Below are 12,598 nucleotides of genomic sequence, written 5' to 3' on the forward strand. Positions count from 1 at the left end.
CTGTTTTTCTTGTATTTCATCCATAATTAGTACCTGACCTCAACCCTACTGAAAACTTTTGGGACCAGGTCTTCTCATCCAAAATCAGTACCTGACCTCAACCCTACTGAACACTTTTGGGACCAGGTCTTCTCATCCAAAATCAGTACCTGAACTCAGCCCTAATGAACACCTCTGGGATCAGGTCTTCTCATCCAAAATCAGTACCTGAACTCAACTCTAATGAACACCTCTGAGATCAGGTCTTCTTGTCAAAAATCAGCACCTGACCTCAACCCTACTGAACATCTTTGCGATGAACTGGAATGGCGATTGTAAGCCAGGTCTTCTAATCCAACATTAGACCTCACAAATGGTCACAAGTTCCCATAGGCACACTCCAAAATCTTGAAGACAACCTTTTCAGATGAGTGGATGTTTTTATAGCCATATTGCCATCCAACAATCACGATATATTAGATAATTTTTAAAGGGGGTGCAAAGTAAAGCATCACAACCACAGCATGTGAAGCTGTGCTGTTTCGAAGAGGCACTAATAACACTCAGTCGTGCATTTTTAATGACCCTCAAATGCACCAGAATGCACAACAGTATGCATTGCACAGGAGTGACATTTGATATATATATATATATATATATATATATATATATATATATATATATATATATATATATATTTACAATATGTAGATTAAATTAGAAAAATGTGGATTAAAATAGAATAAACATTAAGAAAAAAAAGCATTACAATACCAGATGGCTTGTGTAGTTATTATATATATGTTACATTTCTTGCATTTCTTAGAGATGATGGATTATATTGCGCAATGTGAATGCGCACAAGGACTAGTCTGTATTTTCAGATATAAACCGGTTTGTTTAATAATCTGCGGGATTACTGAAGTAAGCATTAGGGCTTACTGTTTCTCATCCTATAACAAAAATATAATGCTTTGCTTTCCATGTTCATGTAAATCAAATCACAAGATGACAAAGAAATAGAGGAGGGTCGGCTAATTTCGGCCATAGGGGCAATCAGTATTGAGAGAACCAGGAACCATCTCCCTATGGAATGTGCCCGGGATTTACAGGAAGAATACAGTGACAGATAGTCTTGATGATTCAATCATTTTATCCTTCTACACAACGGTAATGGCTGTGCCAACATTTGTCAAATTAAAATGTATATTTTAATGGACCAGGTGTACAAATTCTATATAGAGTGAAAAGTCTTTCTTTTTTTTTTTTAAGTAGATGTAAATCTTAAATTCCTTTAGCAGCCCTATAGTGCTGCATTGGACAGTGCTGCCCAATGAAGGCACACTGTAAAGACAAGAAGACAAGGCAATTTGGCTAAAGTCCTATCAGTCCAGTTCAGACCACAGCTCTGCAGTGGTGTGCGCTAAAAAAAGTAAGACACGCTTTTTTTTTTTTTTTAGCGCACATGTTGCACTGTGCTACATTACAATGCATTACAGTGAAAAAAGATGAAGGAAGTGTAATTTTGTGTTGTTTTAATAAAGTTTAAAAAAGGCTTCATTACAATCATCAATGCATTACAATGCATCAGCACTGCTCCCATCACAGCACACACCAGCTGCCGTGGTAAATGTATAATACAGCCCCTGATGTGCTCTAAATACTAAGGTTAATCCAGAGTTTTCTTGGGGTTTCCTGAACAAAGAGCAACTTCTGACTCTCAGTTATATAACCACCGACCACCAATGTATATAACCACCGACCACCAATGTAAGGAGCACTCGTTCCACTGACCACCAATGTAAGGAGCATTTGTCCCACTGACTATCAATGTAAGGAGCATTCTTCTAATTGATTACCAATGTAGGGAGCATTCGTCCCACTGACTATCAATGTAAGGAACATTCTTCCCATGAACCTCCAATGTAAGGAACGTTCTTCCTACTGACCACCAATGTAAGAAGCTTTCTTCCCACTGACTACCAACATAAGGAGCATTCTTCCCACTGATCACCAATGTAATGGAGCATTCTTCCCACTGACTACCAATGTAATGGAGCATTCTTCCCACTGACTACCAACGTAAAGAGCTTTCTTCCCACTGGCTACCAATGTAATGGAGCATTCTTCCCACTGACCACCAATGTAGGGGCCATTCTTCCCACTGACCACCAATGTAAGGAACATTCCTTCCACTGCCCAGCGATGAAAGGAACATTCTTCCCACTGACCTCCAATGTAAGGAACATCCTTCCTGCTGACCACCATTGTAAGCGACATTCTTCCCACTGACCACGGATGTAAGGGAAACATTCCTCCCACTGCTCACCAATGTAAGGAACATTCTTCCCACTGACCACCAATGTAAGGAACATTCTTCCCACTGACCACCAATGTAAGGAACATTCTTCCCACTGACCACCAATGTAAGGAACATTCTTCCCACTGACCACCAATGTAAGGAACATTCTTCCCATTGACCACCAATATAAGGGGCATTTTTCCCATTGACCATAAATGTAAAGGAGACCTTCCTCTCACTGCCCTCTGATAAAAGGAACATTCTTCCCACTGACCACGGATGTAAGGGAAACATTCCTCCCACTGCCCACCAATGTAAGGAACATTCTTCCCACTGATCACCAATGTAAGGAACATTCTTCCCACTGATCACCAATGTAAGGAACATTCTTCCCACTGATCACCAATGTAAGGAACATTCTTCCCACTGCCCACCAGTGAAAGGAACATTCTTCCCACTGATCACCAATGTAAGGAACATTCTTCCCACTGATCACCAATGTAAGGAACATTCTTCCCACTGATCACCAATGTAAGGAACATTCTTCTCACTGATCACCAATGCAAGCGACATTCTTCCCACTGACCACCAATGTAAGGGACATTCTTCTCACTGACCACCAATGTAAGGGACATTCTTCCCACTGACCACCAATGTAAGGGACATTCTTCCCACTGACCTCAAATGTAAGGGGTATTCTTCCCACTAATCATCAATGTTAGGGGTATTCTTCCCACTGATCACCAATGTAAGGAGCATTCCTCCCACTGACCACCAATGTAAGGGGGATTCTTCCCAATAATCAACACCCTAATGTACTGTGAGCTGTAGATATAGTAATTATTGGCAGGGGTTCCTGAAAGGTATTTTTAAGGTTTCCTCTATGTTAAAATATTTGTAGATGGCTGCTTCAGACAATTATGCACTTCCAACAGTTTGGGAAAGACCCTTTTCTGTTCCAGCATGGGCATCAAGCCAACTTCATAAAGACGCGGTTTGACCAGTTTGGTTTGGAGGAACTCAAGTGGCCTGCACAGAGCCCTGACCTCAACCCTACAGAACACCACTGGGATGAATTGGAAACTCAATTTTGAGGGCCAGGTCTTCTCGTCCAACATCAGTACCTGACCTCACCAATGTTTGTGTTGACTAAATGGGCACAAATTCCCACAGACATATTCCAAAATCTTGCAGAAGGCCCTCCCAGAAGAGCGGAGAAGGAAATGCCCAGCTCATACAGGTGTGACGGTCAGGAGTCCTCAAACTTTTTGCTATATAGTATAATTTTTTTTTTTTTTTTTTATGGCTCTCTTCTATTAAGTAAAGGTGCTTGTGGTTGTATAATGTATACCAGGAGTGAGCATCTTACATTGGTATAATTTGCTTTGTAACAATCTATAGTTTCATACAATATTTTACGTTAGAGACACGTTTAAAATGTATCTAAGTTCATGAAGTGTTATGGAATCATGACAATCCATGTTGGCCCTTTACTACTGCATGTGTGCCCACCATGGAGACTTACTGTTTATTTTTGTCCTGTGGACTTTGGCACTAGGACAGATAGTGATGGGAAAGCCAACATTTTACAGTCACCAAAACAGGAAGTGACTGGAGACCTTCCGATGGGGACACCTATGATTGGCCAGGGCAATAGGTGTCCCCATTGGAAGGCTCCAAACCATTTCCTATAGCCAACCAGGGTTCCATGGTGCCCTAGGGTTCTTGCAGAGGTCACTAAGGATTCTTTGACCGATGGCTGATTGGACTCCCAATAATAGGACCTGCATAGTTCCAGCGCCAAAGGCCGGAGCAGAGCCAGCGGCAATTGTTTCAACTGACCCCCCCCCATGTACATTTCCCACTGACCTCCAGTGACCTAGTTTTAGAGGGGGTTCCCCAAGACCTGACAATGACTTTAAAGTGTTACCAAACCCACAACAGTAAAATCAGTCTGTATACGCAGTAAAGCATGCTTGTTATATGCACTGTGAAACCTAAGGGGCTAATCCTCTGCATTGTGTAAAAAGGCTGTTTGATCCTGTCTTCTCTGATCTTCCCCTTCTTCCACGGTCCCCAATCCATCTCCTGATAGTACAGAGCCTTGGAGTCACTCTGCACATTCTCAGTGTGGTGTGTATTGCTAGAGAGTTTTTTTTTTTTTTCTTGGGAGAGTGCATGTGATCAGAACAGGGCCAATCAGCACTGTCCAGACAGAGGGTCAGGGATCATGCAGCCTCGTAGGACAGTCAGAGTAGAATGAAAACTCCTCCTACAAGCTTTGACCAGCCACTGATAGAAAAAATAAGACTGCTATATATTGCTGATGAGAAAAGGTGTTTAGCCGTTTATATTTACTAAAAATAATTGCATTTCCGTGTTCTGTGTACTGTGGGAGATCAGATATAGTGACTGCAGGCTCCTGGGTTTAGTAACACTTTAAGGGTTCCTTTGGGGTAAAAAGGGTTGAGAAAAGCTGGTCTAAGCCCTCCTTCATACCAGTGCGATCTGTTGTGCACGACAATAGAAACTCCATAATTCTCTATAGTGCTTGTTCACATCAATGCAACACAGCGCAGTGCGATTTTAAGAGGTGCAGCCGCTTTTTATGGTGCTACACAGCGTCTTTTTAGCTTTATAAATTTCAACGGGAGCGTATGGGGAAAAAAAATGCATGCATTGGTGCAGTTTTGTGCTTGACATCCAGTCTCTTTCTCCTAGCAACAATGATGTCACAGCAGATCTTGCTAGTCATTGGCTGAAACAAAAATATATTAAAAATGCGCATAAACATGCTACAAAACCGCACTGAAAGAGGCATGATTATTCTGCAGTACTAGTGCCAACTCAAACTAAGAGAGGAATTCCCCTCACTTGGTCCAGATTTCCCATCATTTCCTGTTGTATCCATACAGGACAGGGCGGCAATGGAAATTTCCCTTATGTCTCTATGTCCATATGTCTCATTTCCTGTTGTGTTTACAGGACTGGATGTCAATGGAAATTTCCCTTATGTCCATATGTCTCCATCTATACAGATTTCCCATCATTTTCTGTTGTGTCTACAGAACGGGATGTCAATGGAAATTTCCCTTATGTCTCTGTGTCCATATGTCTCTATCTATACAGATTTCCAATCATTTTCTGTTGTGTCTACAGGACGGGATGTCAATGGAAATTTCCCATATGTCTCTATGTCCATATGTCTCAACCTGTACAGATTTCCCATCATTTCCTGTTGTGTCTACAGGACGGGATGTCAATGGAAATTTCCCATATGTCTATATCTATACAGATTTCCAATCATTTCCCTTTGTGTCTACAGGACGGGATGTCAATGGAAATTTTCCTTATGTCCCTATGTCCATATGTCTCCATCTATACAGATTTCTTATCATTTCCTGTTGTGTCTACAGGACTGGATGTCAATGAAAATTTCCCTTATGTCTCTAAGTCCATATGTCTCAACCTATCCAGATTTCCAATCATTTCCTGTTGCGTCTACAGGACAGGATGTCAATGGAAATTTCCCATATGTCTCTATCTATACAGATTTCCCATCATTTTCTGTTGTGTCTACAGGAAGGGATGTCAATGGAAATTTCCCATGTGTCTCTATGTCCATATGTCTCAACCTGTACAGATTTCCCATCATTTCCTGTTGTGTCTACAGGACGGGATGTCAATGGAAATTTCCCATATGTCTATATCTATACAGATTTCCAATCATTTCCCTTTGTGTCTACAGGACGGGATGTCAATGGAAATTTTCCTTATGTCCCTATGTCCATATGTCTCCATCTATACAGATTTCTCATCATTTCCTGTTGTGTCTACAGGACTGGATGTCAATGAAAATTTCCCTTATGTCTCTAAGTCCATATGTCTCAACCTATCCAGATTTCCAATCATTTCCTGTTGCGTCTACAGGACAGGATGTCAATGGAAATTTCCCATATGTCTCTATCTATACAGATTTCCAATCATTTTCTGTTGTGTCTACAGGACTGGATGTCAATGGAAATTTCCCTTATGTCTCTATGTCCATATGTCTCTATACAGATTTACCATACTTCATTGTTGCGTCTACAGGATGGGACATTAATGGAAATTTCCCATGTTTCTATGTCCATATGTCTCTATCTATACAGATTTCCCATCATTTCCCGTTGTGTCTACAGGACAGGATATCAATGGATATTTCCCATGTGTCCACATATCTGTATCCAAAATGGATATGGTTTTGACTTTAGAAATAATTTAGTGTGTGCACATTGGTATGCAATTATTTCCCCACTATCCATGTTTCCATAAAGCTGAACTTCAGGGAAACAGATAAATCCACAGCTGAAATACATATATGGGAGCTGTCTTCGCTGTCAAAGGACCTGCATTTCAGTTCATCCCATCCTGAGATTTACACAGCTCTACCCAACAGTACAGCCAGCCCGCTGACCTGATTTTTACCTCTGTAAGTGACGCAGCACAGCTAGAGTACGTCCCAGTCTCAGATTGGACATCAAAGGAGCAGCAATGGACTGATGAGGTCATGCCTCTGCTCTTTCCTCCAATCAGAAGTTTCACTGTCAGTATACTTCAATGCAGGACACCTAAATGTCCCCAATTACTGTCCCGACTTATCTCAGTATGAGTGCTGTTGTACAAGGGGTTACATGAGACTTGTAAAATTTGTAAAAAATAAATGTGTATGAGGGGTATGTATTCCCCCATATTTTATACTATATGATATGTTGGGGCTACTTTGGGGCACCTCAAAAGTCCATGCTGGTATAGACATTTGGAGTTTTCTATTCAATTTTAATGTGGTGCCCCCCCCATTGTGTATTTAGGAGCTTCCCAGCCCCCCCATAATTTTGGCATCCTGCACCAGTCAATCAAGACAGCCGAAGATCGCCACCTGGAGGAAGCAGAGGAGAAGATGCAGGTGGCAACCAGGGACTTCACTGGTGTCGGCCCGTTGGAGCATAGGTAAGTATTCTTGCCTTTAGCTCCTCATTAAAGAAATACCCTGCATTTATTGGTGTTTTATAGTATATGCCTAGAGCTAAGCTTTAATAGGAACCATTTTGGTCTAACATGGCAATGCACCTACTCTATGCGTGGTGCATTGTGGTGCCATGCACTGTGAATGAAATCTAAACCATTGTACAGTAGAGGCCAACGCACTGCAGCACACCACAGCGCATATACTTGCATTGTGGTGCTCTACATTGCTGAAAAAGGGTCATGTGTGTTTTTTCATCCAATGTGGTCCATTGGCAGACCATTCATAATGAATGGGTTGCCTTTATGCAATGCATGTTATTGCAAGACATGCATGAAAAATAACACATCGCAATCATTTTATGCGTGAATGGGCCCCTTTTAGACAAGTTTCCCCATTGGAAGATTTACCCTCTATTTCTCTTCTGGTGACAACTCCAAATTTTTGTATTTTTTTTTTCTCTCACTTTTAACCCTGATGACTGGTGGTCAACAGGACAAATAGAAGGGTTGAATCTCCCCAGTGGGGACACCAGACAGTGATAAAAAAACCTGACAGAGGTTCTAATGCTTCGGCACTCTTTTTATTGCCCCACAAAAGTTTTGGCTTCAGATAAACTTTAATAAGGGGAGGATTGGGAACCTTTGGCCTGGGAAAAAAAAAACTCATCAAGTGGTCCTTTTTAAGGTAGAAGTAGATTCCTGTGGGCTACAAAAGAAGAGGTCTCCATGTACCATGGCTGGCCGTTGGTTTGCAGGCATGGTAAAAGGTGGGAAATCCAGGATTAGCTTCCTTCGTGGCTTTTAAGCATTTTGTCACATGATATCTTCAAAGGATGTTGGTGCAGGAAGATGGGTCTGAACGAGGCAACTATAACATGTGCAGTATGTATCCATGTCCGTGGGTCCCACTGTGATTGATGTCTGAATAATAAAGTAGCTCCACCCTCTATGACTATGCCTTGTGGGCATGGCGAAATGCGTTAGTAGGCATAGCCTTGGAGGAGCCAAGGCCATAATTCATCTTCACCTAACACGTGGGTTGACTGGAGTCTGGTGCAGAATTACTTATTGGGCTTGGATGGGCTCTCTAAATGCTGGCACCTGGAATTCAGTGGATCACCGGAGCATTGCCATTGGCGCTTAGATACTTTTTGGGGTTGTATCTCCACTCATATGATATTAGCCATGGCCCTGCACCCCCCCCTTACCAGCTCTGTCCTACCCTAAATTGGATACATGCTATGGGGTTACAAATGTAAGGTCATGACTTCTAAAAATATGTTCCTACAAAGCTCATGAATCTTCAAAGATATTCAGTTGAAAATCATTTTGTATGGTATTTTCCTTTAAATCTCCCGAAGAGCTCAGATTTTTTTGAAGGATAAGTAAATAATTGTTTGTGTATCTAAATACAAGTTGAAAAGAGAAGGGATTGATTAAAAAGTTGTATTTTTCTGGTGCCTCATGTATGCTGCCATAGAGGAAAATGATGGTATTTGATACAATTTTCCTTTTTCTTGGCAGCAACATGACAGCATTCATGTGGTAGGTTGCTGCCATGGATTGGCACCAGGAAAGAACAATTATGATAAAAATTTGATAGAATTTTCAATTTTCCTGGTGCCAACATGTCACCATACATGTGGTACTTTGCTGCCATGGATTGGCACCAAGAAAGAAAAATTACTGTAAAAATTTGATACAATACATGTGGTAATTTGAGGGCATCAGTTGGCACCAAGAAAAAAAAATTACGGTAAAAATTTGATACAATTTTTTATTTTCCTGGCACCAACATGGCAGCATATATGTGATACTTTGCTGCCATGGATTGGCACCAGGAAAGAAAAATTATGGTAAAAATTTGATACAATACATGTGGTACTTTGAGGGCATGGGTTGCCACCAAGAAAGAAAAAATACGGTAAAACTTTGATACAATTTTTAATTTTCCTGTCCCCAACATGGCAGCATATATGTGGTACTTTGCTGCCATGGATTGGCACCAGAAAAGAAAAATTACAGTAAGAATTTGATACAATTTTCCATTTTCCTGGCACCAACATGGCAGCATATATGTGGTACATTGCTGCCATGGATTGGCACCAGGAAAGAAAAACGAAGATACGAATTTGATACAATTTTACATTTTCCTGGCACCAACATGGCAGCATACATGTGGTACTTTGCTGCAATGAATTGGCACCAGGAAAGAAAAATTATGATACAAATTTGATACAGTACATTTGGTACTTTGAGGGCATGGGTTGGCACCAAGGAAAAAAAAAATACGGTAAAAATTCAATACTGTTTTTCATTTTCCTGGCATCAACATGGCAGCATACATGTGGTACTTTGCTGCCATGGATTGGCACCAGGAAAGAAAAATTACAGTAAGAATTTTATACAGTTTTCCATTTTCCTGACATCAACATGGAAGCATACATGTGGTACTTTGCTGCCATGGATTGGCACCAGGAAAGAAAAATTATGATACAGATTTGATACAGTACATGTGGTACTTTGAGGGCATGGGTTGGCACCAAGGAAAAAATATTACGGTAAAAATTTGATACTGTTTTTCATTTTCCTGGCATCAACATGGCAGCATACATGTGGTACTTTGCTGCCATGGATTGGCACCAGGAAAGAAAAATGACAGTAGGTATTTGATACAATTTCCCAGTGGAGAGATTCCATTTCACTTCCTGTTGACAGAACAGGAAGTGATAGGAAATTTTCTCTCCAATAGCAGAACAAATGTTGCCACACTGGACAGATTTCAACACTCTTGCCCTTCTGGTGATAACCTAAAATATTGGATTTTCCCCAGTCTGTGCCAATGGTTACCTGGATAGATAGAGAGAGGACCCCTTCACACGTATGTGTATTGTGGTGTACATAGTGTTTTGGGCCTCGTTCACGTGGGTGTACTGCAGCATACACCCGTGCAAGGACTGTGTTTGGCCGCACGCAGATGCACAGGTGTTTGGGATAAATCGGCTGCTACATTTTCAAATCCGTGTGTGCGGATGCACGGCCTTGAACGCAGACAGTGTGCATTCGGAGCGGTGCGCTCACACGGCTGGTAAATTGGGAGTAGCGGCAGCGTCCTTGCATCCCAATTGACATAAATGGGACTGCTTGCACGAGGATGCAAAGAACACCTGTGCATCCCCCATGCAAAGCATACACAGCCATCGTTCGGGTGTACGCTGCAGTACACCCGTGGGTAAGCGAGGCCTTAAGGCAGCCCATGTTGTTATGAATGGGTTGCCAATGCACCACGATGCATGAAAAATCGAGCATGACCTCTTTTTTTTTAACAATGCAGCACGCCACAACACACATTATATGCACTGTGGTGCGCCGCAGTGTAATGTGTGCAGTGCAACACACTGCACATAAAGCAGAAACATTGCCATGTAAGTGTGAATGGGCCCTCAATCTCCTCAACAGGGGGCTAAAAACAAAAAAAAAAAAAACAATAAAAACCTGACAGAGGTTCTAACCCCTTACTACTCCATCCAAAACAAAAAAAAATGTTGGCTTTAGATACACTATAAGTCAACATTTCTCTCAGATATTGTATATATTAGTGATTGTCAAAGGGTTTGGAACTCTTGACCTCTTTTAGCCCTGGGCAGTTTTGCGTGGGACCTTTTCAATAGGACCACAATGAAATATGAAGAAAAATCCTGTATTTAATTTTATAAGGAAAGCAAGAGTGTGCTATTATTTATAATTCCTTTTTTTTTTTTATAAATATCTTTTTTTTTTTTTCTTGCTAATGTGTTTTAGAAAAGGATCCCTTTGATCCCTATATCAGCTCATGAATTCACAAGCCCCAAGTAAGTTCCCAAACCCAACATATCCCAACTTGGCAGGAAGCTTCAGTCGGGGGATTGGCACACTTTTCGGCCCCTCATCACCTATACATTCAAAAGCTCGAAAGCAATGAGCCTATTGGCTTGCGTTCATAGAACAGGGGGCTGGACGATCATGGGGCCTTTGAGCTCTAAGGATAGTCACCGCAAAGCCAAAAATAATCATCTTTAATCATTAAACACGGCTAATTATAATATGCAACCTAATCATGGCTTCTGTGGCATAGATTTTTTTTTTTTTCACCAATACAGCCAATCTTTTTAAGCATCCCATCAGTAGGTGTCTTCAAGAAGGCCACGCTTCCCTTCACGCAAGGTCCACCACCATCCCATACAGAGCTAATGCTAAAACAGAATCTTCCCAAGGAATGGCTTAATTTGCTCACAGGTCCAACTGTTGGCCGTTTTTTGGTCATAAAAGGACCTTTTATGGACCTAAATGGTTCCATTAACACCTTCTGCCACACCTGTTCTTTAATTCCTATGCCATATATCTGAGAATGCTTGCAGCCAACAGAGCCACCATCTCCATTGCCTCAGCAACCATTTTCTACAGTTATTCTTCACCTTGCACGTTGACTTGTACCCTTCTATTGGCTAATCCCAATTCTGCATTTCAGCTAGCACATTTTTCTACATTTCTAAATACCCATCACATTTTATTTATTTATTTATTTGGGGGGGGGGGGGGGGGGTTTAAAGCACTAGCCTTGGTCTTCTACCCTAAGCCATCAAATCCCTTCCATCCTCCTTCATGCATTCCCTGAGCAACTCTTATTCATCTCACGTACCTATCTCTACCTCTCTCCCCTCTAGCCTGCCCTGAACAAAGCACCTTCTCCATTAGCATCCCTCCATCAGCCAACTCTAGCTCCCACCATCATTTTATTTATTTCTTTTTTTAGCTGGCCATTTGCACCATCACTATTTTTCCAAAACGCCTGTCCACCAACCCCCCCCCCCCCATCCCATTGCACTACCACCATCGTCTTCATTTGCAGTTCCCCTCCCACCTACCCCGACCACCTTACCTTTGTGCAGAACAGACTAGCAGGATGGTAGCGAAGGCTGAAAGAATTGCTCCAATCCAGCTCTCTTTCCCAAGACTCAACATTTCCACCTGGACCATGGAGTGGAGAGGGGGGGGGGGGGTTTGGACAGGGGGGGGGGGGTAAGGGATTGGGGTGGGGGGGGGAGGTCTTGAAATTCTTGCAACCCCCCCTCAGTAAAAAGCCAAAAATGCAAAATCCAAATGTCGAAATGAAAAAGAAATCTCCTCGGAGGAAAAGGGGGTCTCTGCGCCCTCCCCAAATGGTGATGGAAGGCAGATAGGAATGGGGTAAGAGTCCACCGAGAGGTTAATCCACTTTTTCCTTGGCAATAGGAAAAAAAACATTGGAATCCAGTCTTCAGCCCAGGGAGA

General features: G+C 41.9%; 2 protein-coding genes across 4 annotated transcripts in view; one reads left to right on the forward strand and one right to left on the reverse strand.

The window, feature by feature from the left end:
* The window catches only part of LOC141108729 (gamma-aminobutyric acid receptor subunit beta-4-like), a 181,183-nt gene extending 168,863 nt beyond the window's left edge, over nt 1-12,320 (reverse strand). Inside the window, exon 1 of the mRNA XM_073600621.1 lies at nt 12,207-12,320. Coding sequence (XP_073456722.1) covers nt 12,207-12,304 — 98 coding nt within the window. The 5' untranslated portion in view covers nt 12,305-12,320. The remainder of the gene's footprint in view (nt 1-12,206) is intronic.
* TMEM35A (transmembrane protein 35A) overlaps nt 1-12,598 on the forward strand; it is a 269,462-nt gene that overhangs the window by 212,280 nt on the left and 44,584 nt on the right. The gene's annotated exons all lie outside the window — the stretch shown is intronic.

This window comes from Aquarana catesbeiana, linkage group LG09 (assembly GCF_042186555.1).
Source record: "Aquarana catesbeiana isolate 2022-GZ linkage group LG09, ASM4218655v1, whole genome shotgun sequence".
Lineage (NCBI taxonomy): Eukaryota > Metazoa > Chordata > Amphibia > Anura > Ranidae > Aquarana > Aquarana catesbeiana.